Source organism: Oncorhynchus mykiss, chromosome 6, assembly GCF_057628025.1.
Source record: "Oncorhynchus mykiss isolate SJ-2025 chromosome 6, ASM5762802v1, whole genome shotgun sequence".
Lineage (NCBI taxonomy): Eukaryota > Metazoa > Chordata > Actinopteri > Salmoniformes > Salmonidae > Oncorhynchus > Oncorhynchus mykiss.
In genome coordinates, this window is record NC_143027.1 from 11,845,273 (window position 1) to 11,870,035 (window position 24,763).

The window sequence follows — 24,763 nt, forward strand, 5'->3', positions numbered from 1 at the left end:
CCAGCCACACCTCAACAGGTGTATAAAATCAAGCACACAGCCATGCAATCTCCATAAACAAACATTGGCAGTAGTAGAATGGCTTTACTGAAGAGCTCAGTGACTTTCAACGTGGCACTGTCATAGAATGCCACTTTTCCAATAAGTCAGTTTGTCAAATTTCTGTCCTGCTAGAGCTGGCCCAGGTCAACTGTAAGTCAAATCAAATCCAATTGTATTTGTCACATGCGCCGAATACAACAGCTGTAGACCTTACAGTGAAATGCTTACTTACAAGCCCTTAATTAACCAACAATGCAGTTTTAAGAAAAGACCCCCCAAAAAGTATGATATAAGAATAACAAAGTCAATGTGCGGGGGAACCAGTGTCAAGGTAATTGAGGTAATATGTACATGTAGGTCGAGTTATTAAAGTGACTATGCATAAATAATAATAGAGAGTAGCAGCAGAATAGAATGGGGGGGGGGGGGGGGGCAATGCAAATAGTCTGGGTAGCCATTTGATTAGCTGTTCAGGAGTCTTACAGCTTGGGGGTAAAAGCTGTTTAGAAGCCTCTTGGACCTAGACTTGGCATTCCGGTACCGCTTGCCATGCGGTAGCAGAGAGAACAGTCTATGACTAGCGTGGCTGGAGTCTTTGACAATTTTTAGGGCCTTCCTCTGACACTGCCTGAAATAGATTTCCTGGATGGCAGGAAGCTTGGCCCCGGTGATGTACTGGGCCTACCCTCTGTAGTGCCTTGGAGTAGCAGGCCTAGCAGTTGCCATACCAGGTAGTGATGCAACCCGTCAGGAGGCTCTTGATGGTGCAGTTGTAAAACATTTTGAGGATCTGAGGACCCATGTCAAGTCTCCTGCTCAGTCCTCCTTTTCCTGTAGTTCACAATCATCTCCTTTGTCTTGATCACGTTGAGGGAGAGGTTGTTGTCCTGGCACCACACGGTCAGGTCTCTGGCCTGCTCCCTATAGGCTGTCTCATCGGTGTCGGTGATCAGGCCTACCACTGTTGTGTCATCAGCAAACTTAATGATGGTGTTGGAGTCGTGCCTGGCCGTGCAGTCATGAGTGAACAGGGGGTACAGGAGGGGTCTGAGCACACACCCCTGAGAGGCCCCCGTGTTGAGGATCAGCGTGGCGGATGTGTTGTTACCTACCCTTACCACATGGGGGAGGCCCGTCAGGAAGTCCAGGATCTAGTTGCAGAGGGAGGTGTTTAGTCCCAGGGTTCTTAGCTTAGTGATGATCTTTGAGGGCATTATGGTGTTGAATGCTGAGCTGTAGTCAATGAATAGCATTCTCACATAGGTGTTCCTTTAGTCCAGGTGGGAAAGGGCAGTGTGGAGTGCAATAGAGATTGCATCATCTGTGGATCTGTTGGTGCGGTATGCAAATTAGATTGGGTATAGGGTTTCTGAGATAATGGTGTTGATGTGAGCCATAAGTGCTGTTACTGTTCAGTGGAAACATCTTGGAGCAACAACAGCTTAGCCACAAAGTGGAAGGCCACACAAGCTCACCAAACGGAACTGCCGTGTGCTCAAGCACGGTTGCAACACTCACTACCAAGTTCCAAACTGCCTCTGGAAGCAACGTCAGCACAAGAACTGTTCGTCGGGAGCATAGTGCCAACTGTAAAGTTTGGTGGAGGAGGAATAAAGGTCTGGGGCCCCTTAGTTCCAGTGAAGGGAAATCTTAACACTACAGCATACAATGACTTTCTAGGCGATTTTGTGGCAACAGTTTGGAGAAGGCCCTTTCCTATTTCAGCGTGACAATTCCCCCATGCACAAAGCGAGGTCCATACAGAAATGGGTTGTTGAGATTGGTGTGGAAGCTCTAGACTGGGCTGCACAGAGCCCTGACCTCAACCCCGTCAAACACCTTTGGAATTAATTGGACTGCGAGCCAGGCTCGACTGCGAGCCAGGCCTTATCTCCCAACATCACTGCCTGACCTCACTAATGCTCTTGTGACTGAATGTAAGCAAGTCCACGCAGCAATGTTCCAACATCTAGTGGAAAGCCTCCCCAGAAGAGTGGAGGCTGTTATATCAGCGAAGGAGGGGACCAACTCTATATTAATGCCCATGATTTTGGTAGTGTATATTTGTGTGAAGATTGTCTATTAGTGACAAGATAGTCAAATTACATCTCTAACAATGGAAATACATGTCCTCAAAGATGGATGGCAGGTGAGATCAGACGGGACCATTCGTGCCAATGAGAGGGCAGATACAGGTTTGAACCTGACATAGAGATAGAGGACTAAACTTTATCTGTGTCATTATAGTGTCTGTGTCAGAATGGGCAGCCCCATTGATGCTATCTCAGTTTTATAGCAGTCAATTTTCTTCTTCATTGGCTGATTGCTCCCAACCCATAGAAATCCACACCCAATTTAGTATTTTAAAGTGGTGGAATCAGTTAATGGCAATGTCCAGGCTAACAAGAGTTATCCGTGATGAGTCCTCTATTTATCTCTATGAAAACAGGCACAACTTGGTTGTTTTTCAAAGTTCCCGAAATGCCACGTGCATCCACTTTTATCAGTGCAGTCGTAACAACTTAACCACCATGAAACTTCTATTCGATCAATAAAGCCTCACGTAGCAAATTAGCAATATATATTTTTGTTGACATTCAAAAATATCTCACTTCTTTGGCTTTTTTTCTCGGACAGATTTGGGGAGGAGTAAAACCTCTCGCTTGGCCTCTTCCTCTCTGCTATTTGCCCGCATTGAACAAGAAGGACCCCAAGGCCCAATAAATGCCAGGCTTTTTCCTGCCTGATTTCATAATATTTTCGGGAAATGGATTACAAGTGAACCGGACTCAATGCAACCAATTTACTTGACTTTCCTATTGAATGTTGTAGTGGTGTAGTTCCCGAAATATCTGGAATTGTAATGTCTTAAAATGTATATCATTTTCATCAGGCTTTCGTTATACACCGTTCTTGTTTAGTTAGCCACTTGGTGTATTTAAGTCACTTACTGGTCAGCTAAAAATAGTATTCTTTATCACGTATTGTGTTTAACGATATCTAATCTGGGGGGCTATTTACTTTTTAAATTATGGTTAGGTTGCTAACAAGCCAGGCTCTTTTATCTCATTAATTTGCTAACTAAACAAGCGTCGACGAGTTTTGGTACTCGGTGTACCGTTTCCCCCCCCCAACCCCCGCCGCCGCTTTATTTTCACCCGAAACCCCCGGTCTCTCAACAAAGCTTGTTTTGACTGTTAGCAAGTTTGCAGGCTTTTACAACACAACGAAACCCGTGCAGAAGAGCCACATTAGCGAGTAGCCGCTCATTTGACCGGTGCTTGACGCGTGTCCTGTAGCTATCTAGCTAGCTAGCCAGCCAGGTGCTCAATCATATCACTCAATGGCTATAAATACACCACTCTTTGTCCCCCACTCAGCGCCCTACCAAAAGCGGTGAGTTTGCCTATTGGAGCCCTTCCACCTTACGACTTTTCAGACAACCCATTGGGACTTTGTCGCTCTACATGGTCGCCACAGCCAAGTCAGGACTATCTGAAAAACTTGGAGGCAATGCTGGAATGAGGCATCTCGCCCCGGCTGGATGTCTTCAAGTCGGGTTACCGAAGTAAACGCATTCAACTGGCTTTTTGGCCGAATATCAAGCGTCATCCATGGCCTGTCAACAGTAGCTTGTACCCGGTAGGGGAAACGTTAGCTATTTAACATTAACAATCGCTGTTAAAGGTCAACACCCTTTTGTTTTGATTGTAAACTGTGAAAGAACTTCAAAACAAAAGTTAGGACTCTTCTATCACAGTGGAACATCATGTCGGAGGATAACAACGCAGACATATTCATCAAGGTAAGGGGGGATTTGAAGATGGAGCAACTGTTTGCATGCTGGATGTGCTGCTAATGTTTTTTATAATGCATTGAAATAAGTGTCACTTGACTGAAGTGTCCGATTGTATTTCGTAGGCAAGTCAGTTGCTTAGGTTTTAGAGTAAGTATTTTGGTCCTCTTTGTACGTTTACTGTAGTATTTTAGCGGTGTTGGAGTAGTTAAGTACGTATACTAAAACTACACTGAACAAAAATGTAAAAGGTAACTTATCAAGTGTTGGTTTCGTGAGCAGAAATAAAAGATCTCAAATGTTCCATATGCACAAAAATATTATTTCTCAAATTTGGTGCACATGTGTTTACGTCCCTGTTAGTGAGCATTTCTCCTTTGCCAAGATAATCCATCCACCTGACAGGTGTGGCATATCAAGAAGCTCATTAAACAGCATGATCATGATGCTACAGATGTCTTGAGGGAGCGTGCAATTGGTATGCTGACTGCAGGAATGTCCACCAGAGCGGTTGCCAGATAATTATGAATTTCTCTACCATAAGCCACCTCCCCACCCCATGTTGTTTTCGAGAATTTGGCAGCATGTCCAAACAGCCTCACAACCGCAGACCATGTGTATGGCATCGAGTGATTTACTGATGTCCCATGGTGGGGTTATGGTATGGGCAGACATAAGCTACGAACACAAATGCATTTTATCTATGGCAATTTGAATGCACAAAAATACCATGAAGAGCTCCTGAGGGCCATTTTTGTAAGGTATCTGTGACCAACAGACGTGGCTGGGAATAAAGATATACGTTTAATCCATAGATTAGGGCCTAATACATTTATTTAAATTGACTGATTTCCTCATGAAAAATAAAATCAATGGAATTGTTTTTATATTTTTCTTCAGTATAGTAATTAAACAACATTTTGCAGTTTGGCAGCGGTTTAACTAAATTCACATCTTTGTATTTCCAATCGTCAATTACTTTTTCACCCTGTAGCTAGTGGTATAGCTAATTACTGGAGCTACACTACTACAAAAAAAAATATAGGTGAAGTAGGCAAGAATTTACTTTCCCTTCATCAGACCTGACTAATTCTCACTTGAAATAGTTTATTTTAATATGAGAAATTACATTAACTTCAGACTACAGTGACCTGTCTTGCAGTTTGTAGTGTATGACCTCTCAGATTTTAAATGCTACTTTTCACAAAGTAGTTTGAAAAGTAGTTCACTACAGACAAAATAGCTTTAGTTAAGTAAACTACCTTTTTCTTAAGGATTAATTTAATGATACTGAACTTCTTCCAGTGTAAAGTAATTGGCAGCATGGTAAACTATTTTCAGAGTAGCTTCCTTAACACTGTATTTTAGAAGCAATGTCTAATGCGTAACATGCTGTCACATATCACCTCATTTTAAAATGGAAAACGGTAATCTTATGTCTTGTAAGAGCGAAGAAAGAATTCACTTTCCATGTGTATTAGTTACATGAAACCAGCCTCGTTTTTGTTTTCTCTGCAACACAATTTAGTGCCCCAAGTAAGTCTGAATTCTGCTGGGTGTTGTTTATAGAGCCCCATAGTGGTGGTGTCATAATACCCATAAAACCTAGTGGTCAAACAGGGAAATGGTTTCAATTATTTTCCCACCAATTGTTTTTCCCATAGGGGATTTTAGAAACACTGGGCTGTGTTTTGTGTTTCTAAAATCCCCTGTGGGGAACAATGAATGGTGGAAAAAGTGTTGGAACCATTTCCCTGTTTGACCACTAGGTTTTATGGGAATTATGATTCATACTGTGGCACTATATGTAGGTTTCTGTTTAAACTTATAATTTGTTAAATAACCCTCTAGCTCTCATCACCATGAATATGCAATCGCATGACCCATCTTTAAAAAAACATTTTTTTTTTTTTTCTTCATTTGCTACATATCAGAACAACCTTTTGCACTTTTTAGTTTGAGGTCCTTTTTCTGGAATAGATGAATGAGTGTGACATTCAACCTCTGAAATGTGTCATGGTCAGAAGCCGATGTAGCGATCAAGCACCCTCAAGCTCAAGTGAGTAGGGTAGATGCTTTTAGCAGGAAACACTCCTATGTATTAAGGATATATATCTCCTTGTGAACCCTCTCTCCAGGTCTGTCTTAAATGTTATCCAGCCAGTCTGTCTGGAACCATAATCTTCCCCAGACAACCCCTCAGATGCCTGGCCTAGTCGCCCCTGCTCTTGGCGGCTACTCTTAGTGTGTCAGTGGGCATCCATATCAACCATAAAATGTGTTCCAAGTGGCCGGTCAGAATGTGCTAAGGATGGGAGGAGGCCCAGGGGGGAGAGGGTCGGTTTCCATTTGAACAGCCACAAAATCAAAATTGGCTATTGTAAAAATTCTTGAAAACAAACATTTAGTCTTTAAGGTTAGCAGTGTGATTCAAGGTTTGGTTAAAAATCAGATTTTAAGAGTATAGAAATACTACAATTGTTTACTAGTGACAACGAGAGGTGCTGGCTGTTTGGAATAGCCTAGCGCAGAGAAATGGAACACAGCCTGGGCCAAAGGGCCCCAAGGGTTATATTGGCCCGCTAGACTGAACAGGAAAAGGAAAGGTTTTAAGTGACACTTATGGAGTTTACCTTAAGCGTTTAGGCTTTTTTGTAAACAACTCTTCCTAGCTACTTGCCAAATACACCCTTGCTTGTCATAGGATATAAATGGTTGGACCAGAGCCCAGTGGTACTGGATAGGGGTCATCTCTGGTCCAAGAAAAGCCTCTGAGTAATTGGTATGCATTACGACTATGGCCATGAGTGTATACACAACAGGAGCTTGACCTAGCAATATTGTCAAATTCCTCTCTTTTAACTGTGAACAGGGATGCTGATGCTTTCACATGTTTTCTGTGTGAAATGTTTCTAGATGCAGGACTGATCAAATCAAACTTTATTTGCTACATACTGTTTTCTCTGCTATTGCACGGCAAGCGGTACCGGAGCGCCAAGTCTAGGACCAAAAGGCTCCTCAACAGCTTCTACCCCCAAGCCTCTGTGTAATTCATAAAAATTGCCATCGGACAATTTACATTGACCCCGCCCCCCCTCCCTTTTGTCCACTGCTACTACTCGCTGTTTGTTACCGATGCATAGTCACTTTGCCCCCACCTACATGTACAGATTACCTCAACTAGCCTGTACCCCTGCACACTGACTGATTGGGGGCCTTGAAAGTTTAAAAAAAATACATTTATACTTGTAGCTATTTATTGTTTAAAGGTACATGTAATTGACTCAGATGCATTTTTGATTTTTCCCCCTCTTAGGAAACCTCCATCTTGGAGGAGTACAACATCAACTGGACACAGAAGCTCGGGGCTGGGATCAGTGGACCTGTTAGGTGAGTGTTGTTCTCTCACAGTTGGTCCTATTGAAGGGTTCCCTTTGCCATAGCCAACTCATTTGTGCAATGTAGGAGATGCATAAATATGGTTGCATAAACCCAGATGAGGTTCAACAGTTGTCCTCCAGAAGAGTCCCGTGCTTTATTGGAGATGGTGGTGTCACCTACACTTGTTAAAGGTAGTATTACTCAGTGTGTTTACAGTGGCGCCTGCCCTACCCTCTCACCCCATTGACCCGGTCGGTGTGGTAATGTGTCATCTCTGGACGGGGCGTTAGTGTCAATGTGTTTGGGATACACCTCGTCAGCTGTGGAGGGAAGTTCCTCCAACATTCTCATGTTTAGGGAATTGGACATGCGTTGAATTGCCTTCACCTCAAAGGCTCTTCCATTTTCCTGATTCATCTTTGGCCAGGCTACTCGCTTCAGAGGGGTATACTATGATGCCAGCTAGATCTGTTCAGGGTTTTTAAACCAAGGGAAAGGAACTGTGATTGGGTAGGAAACAGGAGGAGGTGTGTCTGATGATTGATTGGGGAGTGATGATTTTCACCTGTGAGGAGAGAAAAGAACACAGCATACATACACACACCCACATGATACCTGTATCCGTAACAAATGCACAGGCCCCCTTTCCCTACTCCTATGGCTAAAATAATCATATTAAGACATAAAAGTAAAGTTTTACCATGTGTGATGTTTCAAGTGCATCCTGTCATTACTTAATGTGTAGTGGGGCTGGGAATGTCACGATAGCGCCATACTTATTGTGATTCTCATGATTCAAAATGCATTGCAATTTGATGTTCCAAAGTTATTACTCCACCATACTGTAGTTCTGCTGCAGATGGATGAGAGAAATGAGACGTTTTGATCAGTCATGGAAATAAAAGTGCTGAAAACGAATTGGCTCGCTCTTTAAAAAGAATATGGAGAACAAGCAATGAAGGAAAAATACTGGAGATTTGGTGCATGTACTAGCGATATATACTACTGATCACTTAGAAATGTCTTTTTTTTTTCTCCATTTAAAATAACATCAAATTGATCAGCAATACAGTGACATTGTTAATGTTGTAAATGACTATTGAACTTGAGGTGTCTGTTTCACTCTAATGTACTTGTCCTCTTGCTCAGTTGTGCACCGGGGCCTCCCATTCATTTCTATTCTGGTCAGAGCCAGTTTGCGCTGTTCTGTGAAAGGAGTAGTACACAGCTTTGTACGAGATCTTCAGTTTCTTAGATATTTCTTGCATGGAATAAGCCTTCATTTCTCAGAATAAGGATAGACTGATGAGTTTCAGAAGAAAGTTCTTTGCTTCTTGCCATTTTGAGCCTGTAATCGAACCCACAAATGCTGATACTCAACTAGTCTAAAGAAGGCCTGTTTTTATTTCTAAGTGACCCCACACTTTTGAATGGTAGTGTATTTTTCTATTTTTAACATTTTGATTTAATAAAACATTTAACCAGTCATCTTCCTAAGAAATGGTCTGAAGAGTGAGGGGAATATACTTTGATTGGTCCTCAACTCACTGCTCAAACTTCATTCAGGATAAAGTGGAGCTAGCCTGCCCCAGAGTAGGTTAGAGCTGGTGGCGTTGCCATAGAAATGTACCTGGCTAAAAGCTGAGGCACCTTCGTGTCGACTTATCTTGAGTTGAACGTGGAATTGACCGACGTTAGCTCGCTAATTCTTCTTCCTCCAGTTTCATAGTACACCCCTCCGTTCTTCCTGAGCGAGTCAATTGTTACCTAGGCCTTGCTTGATATGATGGGCCTTATCTTTGGAACAGCTGGTATGTGACTCAGACTCCAACAGATTTCAAAGTACTGGGTTAGGGTTACTGTTTATAACTAATTCCTGGGTAGGTCACCTTTTGTCATGGTCTTAAGGCCCACACACAGCGCACCTAATGTGGATCTAGTATTTGTCTGCTGATAATTCAGTGCGCTGTGTTTTAGGGACCACCTACTGTAGACATATGATTTCCCACAATTTTCTTGTGATTCTACATGTAAAATCGGTGTGCACTCTGTTCGCAAATTACTTTCAGAGGTGTTAATTACTCTCTGCCAGCAAACGCTATTGGTATGTCTGAGCCTTAAGTCCTCAACGGCTCACCGTTCGTCATGGTCTACTGACACACAATGAACACAAGCTCTTGCGTGCCGCAAAACCTTAGTAATTGATTCAGAATGGAGACCCATTGCTTTCTATATAAGCCATCTATAGCTAGATACTGTAGGTATGACTAGTCTCTCTCCTTCCCATTTCTTGTTCCCGTTACCCTGTTCTCCTCCTCTCATACTCTTTCTGATGCATCAGGAATTTCACTCCCCCTGTTGAACTTTGGTCAAAGCCTATCCTGGAGGAACATTCTGCTATGTTTTATTCTTAGTGTAATCTGAGTTTAGGAGCAGAGGTTATGGTTTGGATAGAATGTTTGTCCTCAGTGAGAGGCTGGTACTGGTATTAAGCCTACTCTTATTTAACCTAATAACGGCATGGACCACCATTAGGGCTGGGAATTGCCAGGGACCTCACGATATGGTATTATCACGGTAGTTTGGTGCCAATACGATATGCATTGCTGTTCTTACGGTTCTTTGTATTGTATTTTGACACTGATTTTTGTGATTTGTTGTTCTGAACATATTGCTGCTGCAGAGGGACAAGGGAGAGCAATGAGGAAATTCAGTTTTGATTGGTCATGGAAACAAAATGGCTCCCTGCTGGAGAACAAGCTATGGAGGAGAAATGCTGGATTTTAATACGATATGGTCAAACTGAAACAATATGTTTTCAAAAATATCCTCTCTAAATTAAAATATATATATTTTTTTTACTTGTTTTATTCCCCTTCACGAATTAGCTCTAGGGCTGCACAATATGGGCAAATTATGTAATCGTGCATTAAAAAATTAAATACATTTGATTGCTTTTTGCAGTTTTTATTTAGATCAAACACTTTGGTGAACTGTTGGGATCATGGAAATTAAATGTGTATTCCAATTCATGATTGGTGGTGTTTGGCATGACAACTAATGGTAGGAACCAACGTGTTGGTTGGATTTCTCAGGGGACCATTCTTACATTTTCAATGTTGCAATTTTTTTTACTGCCTCTTGCGATATTAAAATGAGCTAACTTGTGCAGCCCAAATTGGCTCCATGAAAAGCTGTCTCACTGTTGTTATATTGTCTGATTTGTTAATTACATTTCTCTTCCTCAATAGAGTTTGTGTTAAGAAGTCGACTCAGGAACGACTGGCCTTGAAGATCCTCATTGATCGTCCCAAGGCCAGAAATGAGGTTTGAACCATTGTTTTGGTTTTATGATTGTCTTTTGTTCGCGTTGTCCTTGTCTGTGTGTCATGTCCACTGTTATGCGTCGTCTGTTTCGTCAGTGTTGCGTCTGCTGTGTTGGTCTAAGTCCCAAATGGCATCCTATTCCCTATAAAGTGCACTAATTTCGACCAGGGCCCATAGTGCTCTGCTCAAATATAGTGCGCTATATAGGGTTTCATTTGGGACATAAGAAGCAGTCCAATATATTGGCACCCTTGCATGAAACACTGTTTCTTAAATAATAGATTTTTTTTTAAAAACTGTTCCAGACCAACTTTTGTTTTTTTTTAAACAAAAATTACTATTTTTCACTTCGAAGTAAATGATGGCCTTGACTAAGTTATTTAAATTCTTGTTTACTGTGTAATTTCTCACCTGTGTTAAGTTGCAGGTGCCAACATGGTAAAAATAGCCATTCAACTAGTTTTGAAAAGAAAAAACGGAACATTCTGCTCCCTATAGTCACTCAGCCACTAAATGTCATCACCAGCCCACTACTTACTATTAGATAAAGAACCTCGCCAGAGTAGTGAACTACGTCTTTCAGCTAGTCATTTAATACATTTCTGCTGTAGTTTGGTGGTAGTTGAACTCATTTCAAAACGTGTTAGTGGTTTCAGTAGTTAATAACTGTTTTTGTAGTGTTGTAGCCAACTACTGGAACTACGTACTACATTTTTTTTTTGCTAAAATACAATATGGGTGAAGTAGGCAAGACTACTTCACCCAGGCTTAGAACTATAAATTAAGTATAGCTGTAAAATCTAAGATGTGTCAAATTATATTCAGCTCAGGGCTCCAGCTATGCGTTTAGTTTTCTAACTTGTTAGCCAATTGGCTAGATGTTAAGATTCTTGGTTACAGTAGAGACATTCAGTTCTCTCCTGGATCAAGATCCCTGTTGCCAAAATAATTTTGTGCGTTGTCTTCCCCCTCCAAAAAATGTCATATTGTTTAAAAAAATACATGCGCCACTTGTGTGCACATTCAATAATACCGTATACTATATATGGTACAGAGACGGTATGAAAATCTGGATACCACCCATCCCTACTTGAAACAGTGACTCCAGAGTGAGCTGTTCTTGCAATTTGTCGTCTGACCTAACTAAAATCGGATATGGTAATTTTTCACTAAGTTGTTTGGATGTAGGAAACTACTTTTTCAAAGCAACTTTAGTTAAGTAAAATATGTTTCCTAAGGGTAGCTTTAGTGTAGCTTCTTCCAGTGTGAAGTAATTGGAAGCTTGGTAAACTATATTTTCAGAGTAGCATCCCCAACACTGCACCTCGGCTACCTGCAGTTGTCCAGCTGTGTGAGGTGCAGTTTAAACGAGCTGCCCCCATCACAGCAGTAGAGCATCCCATCAGTGCAACGTGCACTTGTCAGCTCTGAAGGGCTACTTGGCCTAAATAAGTCTGTTTTGCCGATGGTTATCTGCTCTGTTTGTGTGTATCAATCGTGAAAGACTGTCTGCCTCTGCCTAGCCAGACATGGTCAGTGTCACCAGGCGTGTTTTAACTCTTTGTTCTGTCTGATGATTCAGGTGCGGCTTCACATGATGTGTGCCACACACCCCAACATCGTGCAGATTATGGAGGTGTATGCCAACAGTGTGCAGTTTCCTCACGAATCCACTCCAAGGTGAGGAGGAGCAAGTCAACTGTACCAGCACATACAACACGTCATCACCTAAAACCCTGTGAATGCCACTGTCATATTGCTACATACAGTATTAATGCTTTGCACCTTGTGTACTTTTACTAAAGTGATGGGATATCAGTTCTTGCCCACAACAGTTAACCCTTATTGAGTCTTGTATTAATCCTCGTTCGAGGCATAGATCAAATGGCACAGTTCTAAGCTATCTTGTACTGTATGTATACCATTTCTTCAAGCCAACCCCAAGGCCATTTCATATAGAGGGTTAGCTACTGATCATAGCATTTCTGTGTTAGAGACTTCATCTGATCTGATATCCCGCAGCTGTGTCCTTGGAATGATTCATGTGAATGTCAGAAGCTTGATTTCAAATGTTTCTTATTATAATTCTGATTTCTCTAACCAGTGCAATGATTTAGATCATTACTGAGACATCGTTTAAAAAAAAGTCTACCAGACTCTGTCACTGAATGGATATGTTTTTAGTTCTGACAGTCATGTAATGTGTTCCTATAACTGTTAGCTCCGAGGGTATTGTCAGTAGTAGTAGTGCACCACGTAGGGAATAGGGTCCCATATTCCATACGGTACATAGTGAACTTGTTTCAACCAAAGCCCTGAAGGTGCACCCCATAGGGAATAGGGTGCCATTTCCGACACGTAGTAGATTTATGCATTCAAACAGAGCATTTTCCTCTGCATTGCTGCTCCTACTCCCAGGCTTCCTAATGGACACATACATTAATTACATGACTTCCTGGTGTAGTTGAGCCTCTCTCTCTGTGTTGTCCTTTCTCCTCCGTCAGATTGGCCAGGCGCTGCTCGTCAAACATATTATTGTAAAATGATGTGTGTTAATATGGAGTTGGTCACCGCTTTGCTGATATAACAGCCTTTACTCTTCTGGGAAGGCTTTCCACTAGATGTTGGGACATTTCTGTGGGGACTTGGTTCTATTAAACCACAAGTATTATTTAGGTCAGGCACTGATGTTGGGCGATTTAAGCTCGGCTCGCAGTTGACATTCCAATTCACCCCATAGGTGTTTGATGGGGTTGAGGTCAGTGCTCTGTGCAGCCCAGTCAAATTCTTCCACACCGATCTTGACAAAACATTTTTGTATGGACCTCGCTTTGTGCACTGTGGCATTGTCATGCAGAAACAGGAAAGGGCCTTCCCCAAATTGTTGCCACACATTTGGAAGCACAGAATCATCTAGAATATAATTGTATGCTGTAGCATTCAGATTTCCCTTCACTGGAATTAAAGAACCTGAACCATGAAATCAGTCCCATTATTCCTCCTCTACCAAACTATACAGTTGGCACTATGCATTGGGGCAGGTAGCGTACTCCTGGCATCTACCAAATCCAGATTAGTCAGTTGGACTGCCAGATGGTGAAGTGTGATTCATCACTCCAGAGGATGGTTTTCCACTGCTCCAGTGGTGGGGAGTATCACCACTGCAGCTGGCACTTGGCATTGCTCATGGTGATCTTAGGCTTGTGTGCGGCTGCTCGACCATGGAAACCCATTTCATGAAGCTCCACTAACCTTTATTGTGCTGACATTGCTTCCAGAGGCAGTTTGGAACTCTGTAGTGAGTGTTGCAACCGAGAACAGACTCTTCTTTTTTTTTTTTTTTTTTGTGCGCGATTCTGCACTTGGCGGTTCCGATATGTGAGCTTGTGTGGCCTCACACTTCGTGGCTGAGCAGTTGTTGCTCCAAAACGTTTCCACTTCACAATAGCAGCACTTATAGTTGACTGGGGCAGTTCTAGCAGGGCAGACATTTGATGAACTGACTTATTGGAAAGGTGGCATTCTATGACTTTCAAAAATTGAATTGCTGATGTGTCTATCATAAAGAATTACAAATGTTGATCTGGACGAGACGATGCAAAGGTAAGAATCTCTGGATTTACGATCTAATGTTAGGTAAGTGTAGTAATGAATAAATTGGCAATGTATTTTTTAAATTGACAATTCTGTGAACGGTCTTGCGCAAGTTTTACATTTACACAAAACCTGTTAGCAAAGGTGTCAGCTAGAGATGCCGTGTAGGAGCTTGCAGGGATTTGTAGTTTTCCATGTCTACTTTGACGGTAACTAGTAATTTCGAATCAGCGTAAATGGAGTGGACTATATTGATACATTTTTACACGGTTTTCAAAACGTCACTCCGGGGTAAGCCTACACGAAACACAGCCCTTATTTGCAGTGTTTCTAAAATCGATTGAAACCATTTCCCTGCTTGACCGCTAGGTTTTATGGGTATTATGACACCTCCACCGTGGGGCTCTAATCCTGTTAGGCTGAGAGATTATTTTTAAATTTTTATTTCACCTTTATTTAACCAGGTAGGCTAGTTGAGAACAAGTTCTCATTTGCAACTGCGACCTGGCCAAGATAAAGCGTAGCAATTCTACACATACAACAACACAGAGTTACACATGGAATAAACAAAACATACAGTAGAACAAAAGAAAACAAAAAGTGTATATACAGTGAGTGCAAATTAGGTAAGTTAAGGAAATAAATAGGCCAGGGGGGCAAAGTAATTACAATATAGCAATTAAACACTGGAATGGTAGATCGGCAGAAGATGAATGTGCAGGTAGATACTGGGGTGCAAAGGAGCAAAATAAATAAATACCAGTATGGGGATGAGGTAGGTAGATAGATGGGCTGTTTGATGGGCTGTTTACAGATGGGCTAAGTGCAGGTGCAGGGATCTGTAAACTGCTCTGACAGCTGGTGCTTAAAGTTAGTGAGGGAGAAATGAGTCTCCAGCTTCAGTTATTTTTGCAGTTCGTTCCAGTCATGGGCAGCAGAGAACTGGAAGGAAAGATGACCAAAGGAGGAATTGGCTTTGGGGGTGACCAGTGAGCTATACCTGCTGGAGCGCGTGCTACGAGTGGGTGCTGCTCTGGTGACCAGTGAGCTGAGATAAGGCAGGGCTTTACCTAGCAGAGACTTGTAGATAACCTGTAGCCAGTGGATTTGGCGACGAGTATGAAGCGAGGGCCGATCAACGAGAGCGTACAGGTCGCAATGGTGAGTAGTGTGACAAAACGGATGGCACTGTGATAGACTGCATCCAGTTTGTTGAGTAGAGTGTTGGAGGCTATTTTATAGATGACATCACCGAAGTCGAGGATCGGTAGGATGGTCAGTTTTACGAGGGTATGTTTGGCAGCATGAGTGAAGGATGCTTTGTTGCGATATAGGAAGCCGATTTCTAGATTTAATTTTGGATTGGAGATGCTTAATGTGAGTCTGGAAGGAGAGTTTACAGTCTAACAAGACACACAGGTAGTTGTCCACGTGTCAGAGCCATCCAGAGTAGTGATGCTGGATGGGTGAGCAGGTGCGGGCAGCGATCGATTGAAAAGCATGCATTTAGTTTTACTTGCGTTTAAGAGCAGTTGGAGGCCACGGAAGGAGAGTTGTATGGCATTGAAGCTCGTCTGGAGGTTAGTTAACAGTGTCCAAAGAAGGGCCAGAAATAAGTCTGACAACACAAATTGCCAAACATACAGTAAATAAGTAATCTCTGGAGTACCTTAAATGAAATTCTAGGCCTTCATTGAGGCAGATGGCTTGTTCATGACAAAACCCTTTGATAATGCCAACCATTTTAATACATTTTGTTGACCAAGATTTGCAAAAAATAGGCATGACATGCAAACACTGAGCCTTCGTATTCATGCATATTAGACCAAATAATGAAAGACTAGCACTGGTTTAGAGTTCTGTAAAGTTGGTGTGGAAGAGGTGAATATTTTTTTCTATCTATAAATAAGCACAAGTCACCTGGTACTGTTAACCTGGATGGTAAATTGGTTGGTAGCGGAATACATTGCCACTCCTGTTTGCTAGATCTTCAATTTAAGCCTAGACGACAGTGTGCCCTGGAGTGAGCCAAAACTCATTCCGCTGCCCAAGAGTAGTAAAGCACCCTTAAATGGTTCAAACATCCAACGAATCCGCCTGCTGCCGGTACTTAGCCAACTTTTGAAAGAAATGGTGTTTGACCAAATGCAATGTTATTTTAACAGAAAACAAATTGTATTATGTTTTTTGTCTTTATTTCTTGTGTGGCCCCAGGATAAGGATCCTAATAAAATACTACTAACTAATGGAACAACCAAATTCAAGCTTTTCCCCAGATTTGAGTAGATAACAACTCTCTCATTCATTCCTTGTCTACATCTCTTTTGGTCTTTCCCTCTGTATCAGAGAGAGGTTACTGATCGTCATGGAGATGATGGAGGGAGGTGAGCTGTTCCACAGGATCAGTCAGCACAAACACTTCACAGAGAAGATGGCCAGCCAGGTCACGAAACAGGTACGCCTTCTGTCTGTCTAGTGAAAACACATGGGTCCCATATTCCATACGGTACATAGTGAACTTGTTTCAACCAGAGCCCTGAAGGTGCACCCCATAGGGAATAGGGTGCCATTTGCGACACGTAGTAGATTTATGTATTCAAACAGAGCATTTTCCTCTGCATTGCTGCTCCTACTCCCAGGCTTCCTAATGGACACATACATTAATTACATGACTTCCTGGTGTAGTTGAGCCTCTCTCTCTGTGTTGTCCTTTATCCTCCGTCAGATTGGCCAGGCGCTGGAACACTGTCACTCACTGAATATTGCACACCGAGACCTGAAACCAGAGAACCTGCTCTTCAAGGATAACTCCCTGGTGAGGAAATAGATGGGCTGACTGAAGCGCGCACACACACTGCTCTTAATACAGGTGTCTAGTAATAGGCTGAAACAAGCATGTTGCAAGAGGAGAATCCCTTAAACATTTACACATCCTATTTGAAAATGCTCATATGCTCATCCCTCTTTCTGGTCTGTCGTTCTCCCTTTCCTGTTCAAGGATGCACCAGTGAAGTTGTGTGATTTTGGATTTGCCAAAATCGACCAGGGCGACTTGATGACCCCACAGTTCACGCCTTACTACGTTGCACCTCAGGTAAGGGTGCTCTCGTCAGATTTGACACCAAGTTGGGGGAGTGTGAAATGGTTCAATCAGTCTTCTCCTCACTCTAGGTACTTGAGGCTCAACGGCGACACCAGAAGGAAAAGTCTGGAATAATACCTACCTCACCCACCCCCTACACTTATAACAAGGTGAGCCACTACCCCTCCCCCTACACTTTGCCCATTCTTCTCAAGCGCTGTCAGGTTGGATGGGGAGCATTGCTTCACAGCTATTTTCAGGTCTCTTTAGAGATGTTAGATCAGGTCCAAGTCCGGGCTCTGGCTGGGCCACTCGAGGACATTCAGAGATTTGTTCCGAAGCCACTCCTGCATTGTCTTGGCTGTGTGCTTAGGGTCGTTGTTCTGTTGGAAGGATGTCATGCATCTCTCTCTACTTAGCTCCGTTCATCTATCCCTCAATACTGACTAGTCTCCCAGTCCCTGCCGCTGAAAAACAATCAAATGTATTTATAAAGCCCTTCTTACATCAGCTGATGTCTCAAAGTGCTGTACAGAAACCCAGCCTAAAACCCCAAACAGCAAGCAACGCAGATGTAGAAGCACGGTGGCTAGGAAAAACTCCCTAGAAAGGCCAGAACCTAGGATGAAACCAAACTGAGGGGTGGCCAGTCCTCTTTGGCTGTGCCGGGTGGGGATCATAACAGTGCATGACCAAGATGTTCATAGATGACTAGCAGGGTGAAATAATAATAATCACAGTTTTTTGTAGAGTGTGCAACAGGATTGCACCTCAGGAGTAAATGTCAGTTGGCTTTTCATAGCCGATCATTCAGTGTTAGACAGCAAGTGTGGTAGAGAGCAAGTTGCAAACAGCAGGTCCGGGACAAGGTAGCACGTCCGGTGAACAGGTCAGGGTTCCATAGCCGCAGGCAGAACAGTTGAAACTGTAGCAGCAGTATGACCAGGTGGACTGGGGACAGCAAGTAGTCATTAGGCCAGGTTGTCCTGAGGCATGGTCCTAGGGCTCAGGTCCTCAGAGAGAAAGAAAGAATTATGAGGGGGCATACTTAAAATTCACATAGGACACCGGATAAGACAGGAGAAATACTCCAGATATAACAGACTGACTGACCCTAGCCCCCTGACACAAACTATTGCAGCATAAATACTGGAGGCTGAGACAGGAGGGGTCGGGAGACACTGTCGTTGTCGTCCGAAGATACCCCCGGACAGGGCCAACCAGGCTGGATATAACCCCACCCACTTTGCCAAAGCACAGCCCCCACACCACTAGAGGGATATCTTCAACCACCAACTTACTACTCTGAGACAAGGCCGAGTATAGCCCACAAAGATCTCCCCCACGGCACGAACCTGAGGAAGATCACGTCAGTGACTCAACCCACTCAAGTGACGCACCCCACCTAGGGTGGGGATGGAAGAGCGCCAGTGACTCAGCTCCTGTGATAGGGTTAGAGTCAGAGAGGAACTGGCCAGGCAGAGACAAGGGTGGTTTATTGCCTTTGTTCACCTTCACACCCCTGGGCCAGACTACATTCAATCATAGGACCTACTGAAGAGATGAGTCTTCAATAAGGACTTAAAGGTCAAGACCGAGTGCATCTCTCACCTGGATAGGCAGACCATTCCATAAAAATTGAGCTCTATAGGAGAAAGCCCTATCTGCAGCTGTTTGCTTAGAAACTCTAGGGATAATGAGCCCTGCATCTTGTGACCGTAGGGTAGGTATGTACGGAAGAACCAAATGGGGGAGAGAGGTAGGAGCAAGCCCATGTAATGCTTTGTAGGTTAGTAGTAAAACCTTAATCAGCCCTTGTTTTGCTTCACCGTAGGGATGGTGCCCCCATGCTTCACCGTAGGGATGGTGCCACCATGCTTCACCGTAGGGATGGTGCCACCATGCTTCACCGTAGGGATGGTGCCACCATGCTTCACCGTAGGGATGGTGCCAGGTTTCTTCCAGATGTGACGCTTGGCATTCAGGCCAAAGAGTTCAATCTTGGTTTCATCAGACCTGAGAATCTTGTTTATCATGGTCTGGGAGTCCTTTCGGTGTCTTTTGGATAAGTCCAAGTGTGCTGTCATGTGCTTTTTACTGAGGAGTGGCTTCTGTCTGGCCACTCTACCATAAAGGCCTGATTGGTGGAGTGCTGCAGAGATGGTTGACCTTCTGGGAGGTTCTCCAATCTCTGCAGAGGCACTCAGTGACCATTGGGTTCTTGGCCACCTCCCTGACTAAGGCCCTTACTCGATTGCTCAGTTTGGCTGGGCGGCCAGCTCTAGGAAGAGTCTTGGTGGTTCCAAACTTACATTTAGGAATAATGGAGTCCACTGTGTCCTTGGGGACCTTCAATGTTGCAGAAATGTTTTGGTACCCTTCCCCAGATCTGTGCATCGACACAGTCCTGTCTTGGAGCTCTTCGGACAATTCCTTCAACCTCATTGCTTGGTTTTTGCTCTGACATGCACTGTCAACTGTGGGACCTTGTATAGACAGGTGTGTGCCATTCCAATTCATGTCCAATCAATTGATTTTACCACAGGTGGACTCCCATCAAGTTGTAGAAACATATCAAGGGTGATCAATGGAAACAGGATGTACCTGAGCTCAATTTTGAGTCCCATAGCAGAGAGTCTGAATACTTATGCAGATAAGATATTCCCTTTTTTTTTTTATACATTTGTGAAGATTTCTATAAACCTGTTTTTTGCTTTGTCATTATGGGGTTGTGTGGATTGAGGGAAAACAAATATTGAATACATTTTAGAATAAGGCTGTCACTTAACTGTGGATTAAGGGAGCGGGTCTGAATACTTTCCGAATGCACTGTATAACAAGGTGATGCACTACCTCAGCCACAACGAGATATTATTCCACCAATGACAGCATATTTCCACATTATGCAACATATTTCCACTAAGGACATCAGTGTTTGTAGGGTTGTCACGCTAACTCTTCTCCTTTCTCGCTCTCCCTCCATCCCTATGACTTGGCTCGTTCACTGTCCCCTGCTGTGCGTGCAGAGCTGTGACCTGTGGTCCATTGGGGTGATCATCTATGTGATGCTGTGCGGCTACCCTCCCTTCTACTCCAAGCACCACAGCCGCACCATCCCCAAGGACATGCGCAAGAAGATCATGACGGCCAGCTTCGACTTCCCCGAGGACGAGTGGAGCCAGATCTCTGAGATGGCCAAGGACATTGTTCGCAAGTACGTCCCCACAGCAGGCTTTACTGTGTGTGCTAACAAGATGGCATGGTTCACGAGTGATGGTTTCGCCTGACAAACAATGTGGACTGCCAAACCGGGGCTTTACTCATTCTGTGTTCTTTGGATTGAGTGAGGAGGGTTTGAAGAATCTGTTTCACTAGCATTACTTCCTCCCTCTGTAGGCTGCTGAAGGTGAAGCCTGAGGAGAGGCTGACCATCGAGGGGGTTTTGGAACACCCCTGGCTGAACTGCACAGAGGCTCTAGACAACGTGCTTCCTTCCGCCCAGATGATGATGGACAAGGTGGGTCTTGAGGGATGGACAGCGTTTCTGTAACGCTGTCTTTCCCGTTAGTCTCAAAGCGCTTTAGATAGACCCAGTAATACTTACTACAGGACTCTGCAGACAACGCCTTTGCTGTCTTAATGGAATACTTTTAGGATTTTAGCATTGAGGCCCTTTATCTACTTCCTCAAAGTCAGATTCTATTTTGTCTCTGCGTGTTGTTTGACGGAAGTTGCTAACTAGTGCAATTATTGACTAGCGCTAGCAGATACCATAACCTTTGAGTCATTGCGCTAACACTAATTAGCATTGACTCGCGAAACTACCTCTGACTTTGTTCATACCGGACACAGACATAAAAGTGGTGTCCACAAGTTCATCTGACTCTGGGGGAAGTAGTAGGATCATTGCCAAAATCCTGAGGTATCTCTTTAATAGCAATGATCAGGGTGTAAAATTTTGCCATGTGACCGTTCCTCTTTCTGTCTTTTCCTCCTTCCCTCCCTCTGCCAGGCGGTGGTAGCTGGGATCCAGCAGGCCCATGCTGAACAGCTGGCTAACATGAGGATACAGGACCTTAACGTCAGCCTCAAGCCTCTCCACTCCGTCAATAACCCCATCCTGAGGAAAAGGAAGCTCCTAGGGTCTGTCTTGTTAAATTCCTGTCTCTCTATGTAGTAGTTGGTTAGGATCTGACTCACTAATTTAGCTCTATAGGGGAGAGGGACTTTCTGCTGAGAACAGCACTGCTAAACAAAATGTGTGTCTGGTATATGGATCTCCTGACTGTGTGGTGGTGGTGTCTGGATCTCTTGACTGTGTGGTGGTGGTGTCTGGATCTCTTGACTGTGTGGTGGTGGTGTCTGGATCTCTTGACTGTGTGGTGGTGGTGTCTGGATCTCTTGACTGTGTGGTGGTGGTGTCTGGATCTCTTGACTGTGTGGTGGTGGTGTCTGGATCTCTTGACTGTGTGGTGGTGGTGTCTGGATCTCTTGACTGTGTGGTGGTGGTGTCTGGATCTCCTGACTGTGTGGTGGTGGTGTCTGGATCTCCTGACTGTGGTGTGCTACAGCAGCAAGCCGAGTGATGGCTTCTTCATCCATGACCCAGAGAACGGCGGTGAGAACTCCAACGTGGCCCTGGAGAAACTACGAGACGTCATCGCTCAGTGTATCCTCCCACAGGCTGGTCAGTCCACAAACAAACATACACACACTTCCCATCAACCAACACAGATGTACAACTTCCATTTAACAGGCATACATACATGCATGCACACAGTGAGCATGGTGAAACTGTGTTTGGTTGTGTGTGGCAGGGGAGAATGAGGATGAGAAGCTGAATGAGGTGATGCATGAGGCTTGGCGTTTCAACCGGGACTGCAAACTGCTGCGAGACGGGCTGCAGGGCCTCAGCTGGGACGGTAAGCATAACAAACTGCATGGATACAGCATTCATTGCAGAGCAATGGCAGCTAGCACATACAACTCATTTCTGTGAGGGGGTCCCCAAATGAATGGGAAATTCTAATTCATCAGTTAGTAACCTTTGCTGGCTCAATGTTGGTTAAATTCGCTGTCTCCGGATGATGTCATTGGAAACATACATTTTAATTTTTAGTTTTGTTTTTTCTACAAAACAGAAACCCTCCATTTTCACATGTTGGGTGGTGTAGGATGAATTTGATTTAAAAAAAAATCATCTGGTTTTGGTCAACGTTTAATTATTTGGTCTTCTTTGTAGGACGGGCCTTTACTGACAAAGTGGATCGCTTGAAGTTGGCTGAAATAGTGAAGCAGGCCATAGAGGTAAAGACACATTTGCAAGACTGTCAGTAGCAAGTGCTGTCTTACCTTTTTGTAGCGTTTTATTAGAACAGTTTTTAGCCAATGACTGTAGAAGCATTTTTATGTGACTTGACATGCTAAAACCAATAGCATTTCTTTTCATGTACTCACTTGCAAGACTATTGTACAGCTGTAGATATTCAAAAGAGGACTTGTTTGTACTATACTGTTTTTTTATTAACTGCAAATAACATACAATCCTTATATATTTTAGTTTTTGCAAAAAAGAAATACTTAGTTTTTTTTCTGTACCCACTGGGAGGGAATTTTTCCAAGCTGCTTGACCAGGATGTCCACAGTGATGTGTTTTAATCTCACTTGTTTTTATTTGATTCTTATTTCTTTACCTTTTTAACAATGCTAAAAATAGTATTTATTTAACAAAGAAATCCTTATTTTTGACCATGAAGCCAAATGTTTAAGTCTGTCAGTTGAACAATAGAGGCTCTAAAGCAGACCTGAGGAACTAGGTCTAAGCTCTTTCTCCACCCACTGGGTGGGTGGTTTGTGTTCCAGGGAGGGGTAGGGAGTGGGCCCTCGGTGACGGTGTGAGGTTCACTTGGGGGGGGGGGGATTTCTGCTCTCGAATGACAGAGAAAATATCGAAACGTGCTCTTCAATCTACTGGATATCAGCAACAGTCAACAGTGCAATAGTCATTTAGGGCATGTGCATAATTTGTACATATGTTGTATTTACATTCATATGCATACATTTACATGTTATATAATATGTATATTTATGTATGTAAAGTATTATTCACGGCTAACGTGGACCCTCCCCGTTTCTTCCTGTGGTAATGAGTACAGAGCATAGTACACCAAACAAAACTGATCAAAAGAGGCAATGCAGGTTCTCTAATATAGTACTTGACTATTTGATAGTTGTATTTATGTTTTCCTATTTAAACATTCTCAAATGTATACATTTGAACCTTCCATGGATAAAGTCTTAGCCTTGCTTGCACATGAGGCGAATAACGTTTATTTCCTAATTGTTTCGATTTTCTTCTAAATCGATGAGCTGACTGCATCGACTCCGTTTGTCCAAGATAGCATGTGCTCCTCTCACATTCAAGTGTATTGGGCAAGGGTTGGTGCAATGGAAATGCACATTTTCCCATTGTAAGACTGTTGCCCTAAATGTTTATTTGGTCAAAACAATGACTGCAAGCATTTCTGTGTATGTAATTTTGTTTGTTTGGAGGCCTATCATGAATCAATGCTGAAGTTGTCCTCCAAACATCTGCAACATGAATGTGTCATGGCTGTTAACTGTTTCATGGCAACATATAGCCTCCTAACTCAGGATAACACTGCATTCATAATCACAAATAACACTTGCTCATCTTTGTGTGAAAATACCCAATGATACAAAGTGTCTTCAACGCTCAAGATCAGGGCTCGTATTCAGGAAGCGCCTGTTTCCTCTGCCCAAATCATCTAAAAGGCTAAACTGACCCTGATTGGCCCTCCTACACTATGAATACAGGCCCTGATGTCTAGACTGATTTTATATCCTCTGCTGCCTGAGAGAAATATTAAGAGTGAGATGGAGAAAAGGTACAATTCTCCCTTCATTTGCGTTTTGTACATGAGCATATAGTCAGTCACCTGGAAGTGAGAACTTAAATATCTCCTATTAGGTAGCTGGAGAGCATGCCTAGTCAGACACTGTTGAAGTAGTTCCTAAGTCCATATCTGCAAAAGATCCAGGCAGCACCTATGGTTGCATCTCAAATGGGTCCCTATAGTGCCCTACTTTTGGCCACTATAAAAACTTGCCTATGCTATTCCCTCTTTCTCTGTTCCATATTTCCTTCGGTTGTCTCGTATGTACATGCATACGTAAAAAAAAAGAAGTTCATTGCGAACAAGGTCCAACCCGAAACATGACTTCAGCTATTAACCCAACCCTTCTGAATTTGTGGGGGGGCTGCCACATTTGGCACCCGGGGAGCTGTTTTTTTTTTGGGGGGGGGGGGGGGGGGGGGTGTAATATACTACCTAGCTCAAGGGCAGAACAGATTTTTCACCTTGTCGACTCTGGGATTCGACCGCTAGGCTACCTGCTGACTCCATGGAAGATTTGTACCTTAATTGGTATTCTTAATTTCCTTTTGTCCTCTGTCCTCTTGGGAATGTCATGAACATGCTGACTATTTGTATTAAAGGAATTATTTGCAACCGTAATAA

General features: G+C 43.3%; 1 protein-coding gene across 2 annotated transcripts; it reads left to right on the top strand.

Annotated features, from left to right (window-relative positions):
• The first annotated feature begins 2,573 nt into the window (after positions 1–2,573).
• LOC110525268 (MAP kinase-activated protein kinase 5) lies at positions 2,574–24,763 on the top strand. 2 transcript variants are annotated; one of them, XM_021605263.3, is made up of 14 exons: positions 2,574–3,847; positions 7,155–7,228; positions 10,471–10,546; positions 12,129–12,226; positions 16,487–16,595; positions 16,866–16,955; positions 17,139–17,234; positions 17,312–17,392; positions 20,249–20,436; positions 20,619–20,739; positions 21,235–21,365; positions 21,797–21,909; positions 22,040–22,144; positions 22,465–22,799. In XM_021605263.3, the coding sequence occupies exons 1-14, from the start codon at positions 3,812–3,814 to the stop codon at positions 22,557–22,559; spliced, it is 1,413 nt and encodes a 470-aa protein (XP_021460938.1). In that variant the 5' UTR covers positions 2,574–3,811; the 3' UTR covers positions 22,560–22,799. The 2 variants fall into 2 exon arrangements, with proteins under 2 accessions (XP_021460938.1, XP_021460937.1); XM_021605262.3 differs by having other exon boundaries at positions 2,576–3,847; positions 21,794–21,909; positions 22,465–24,763.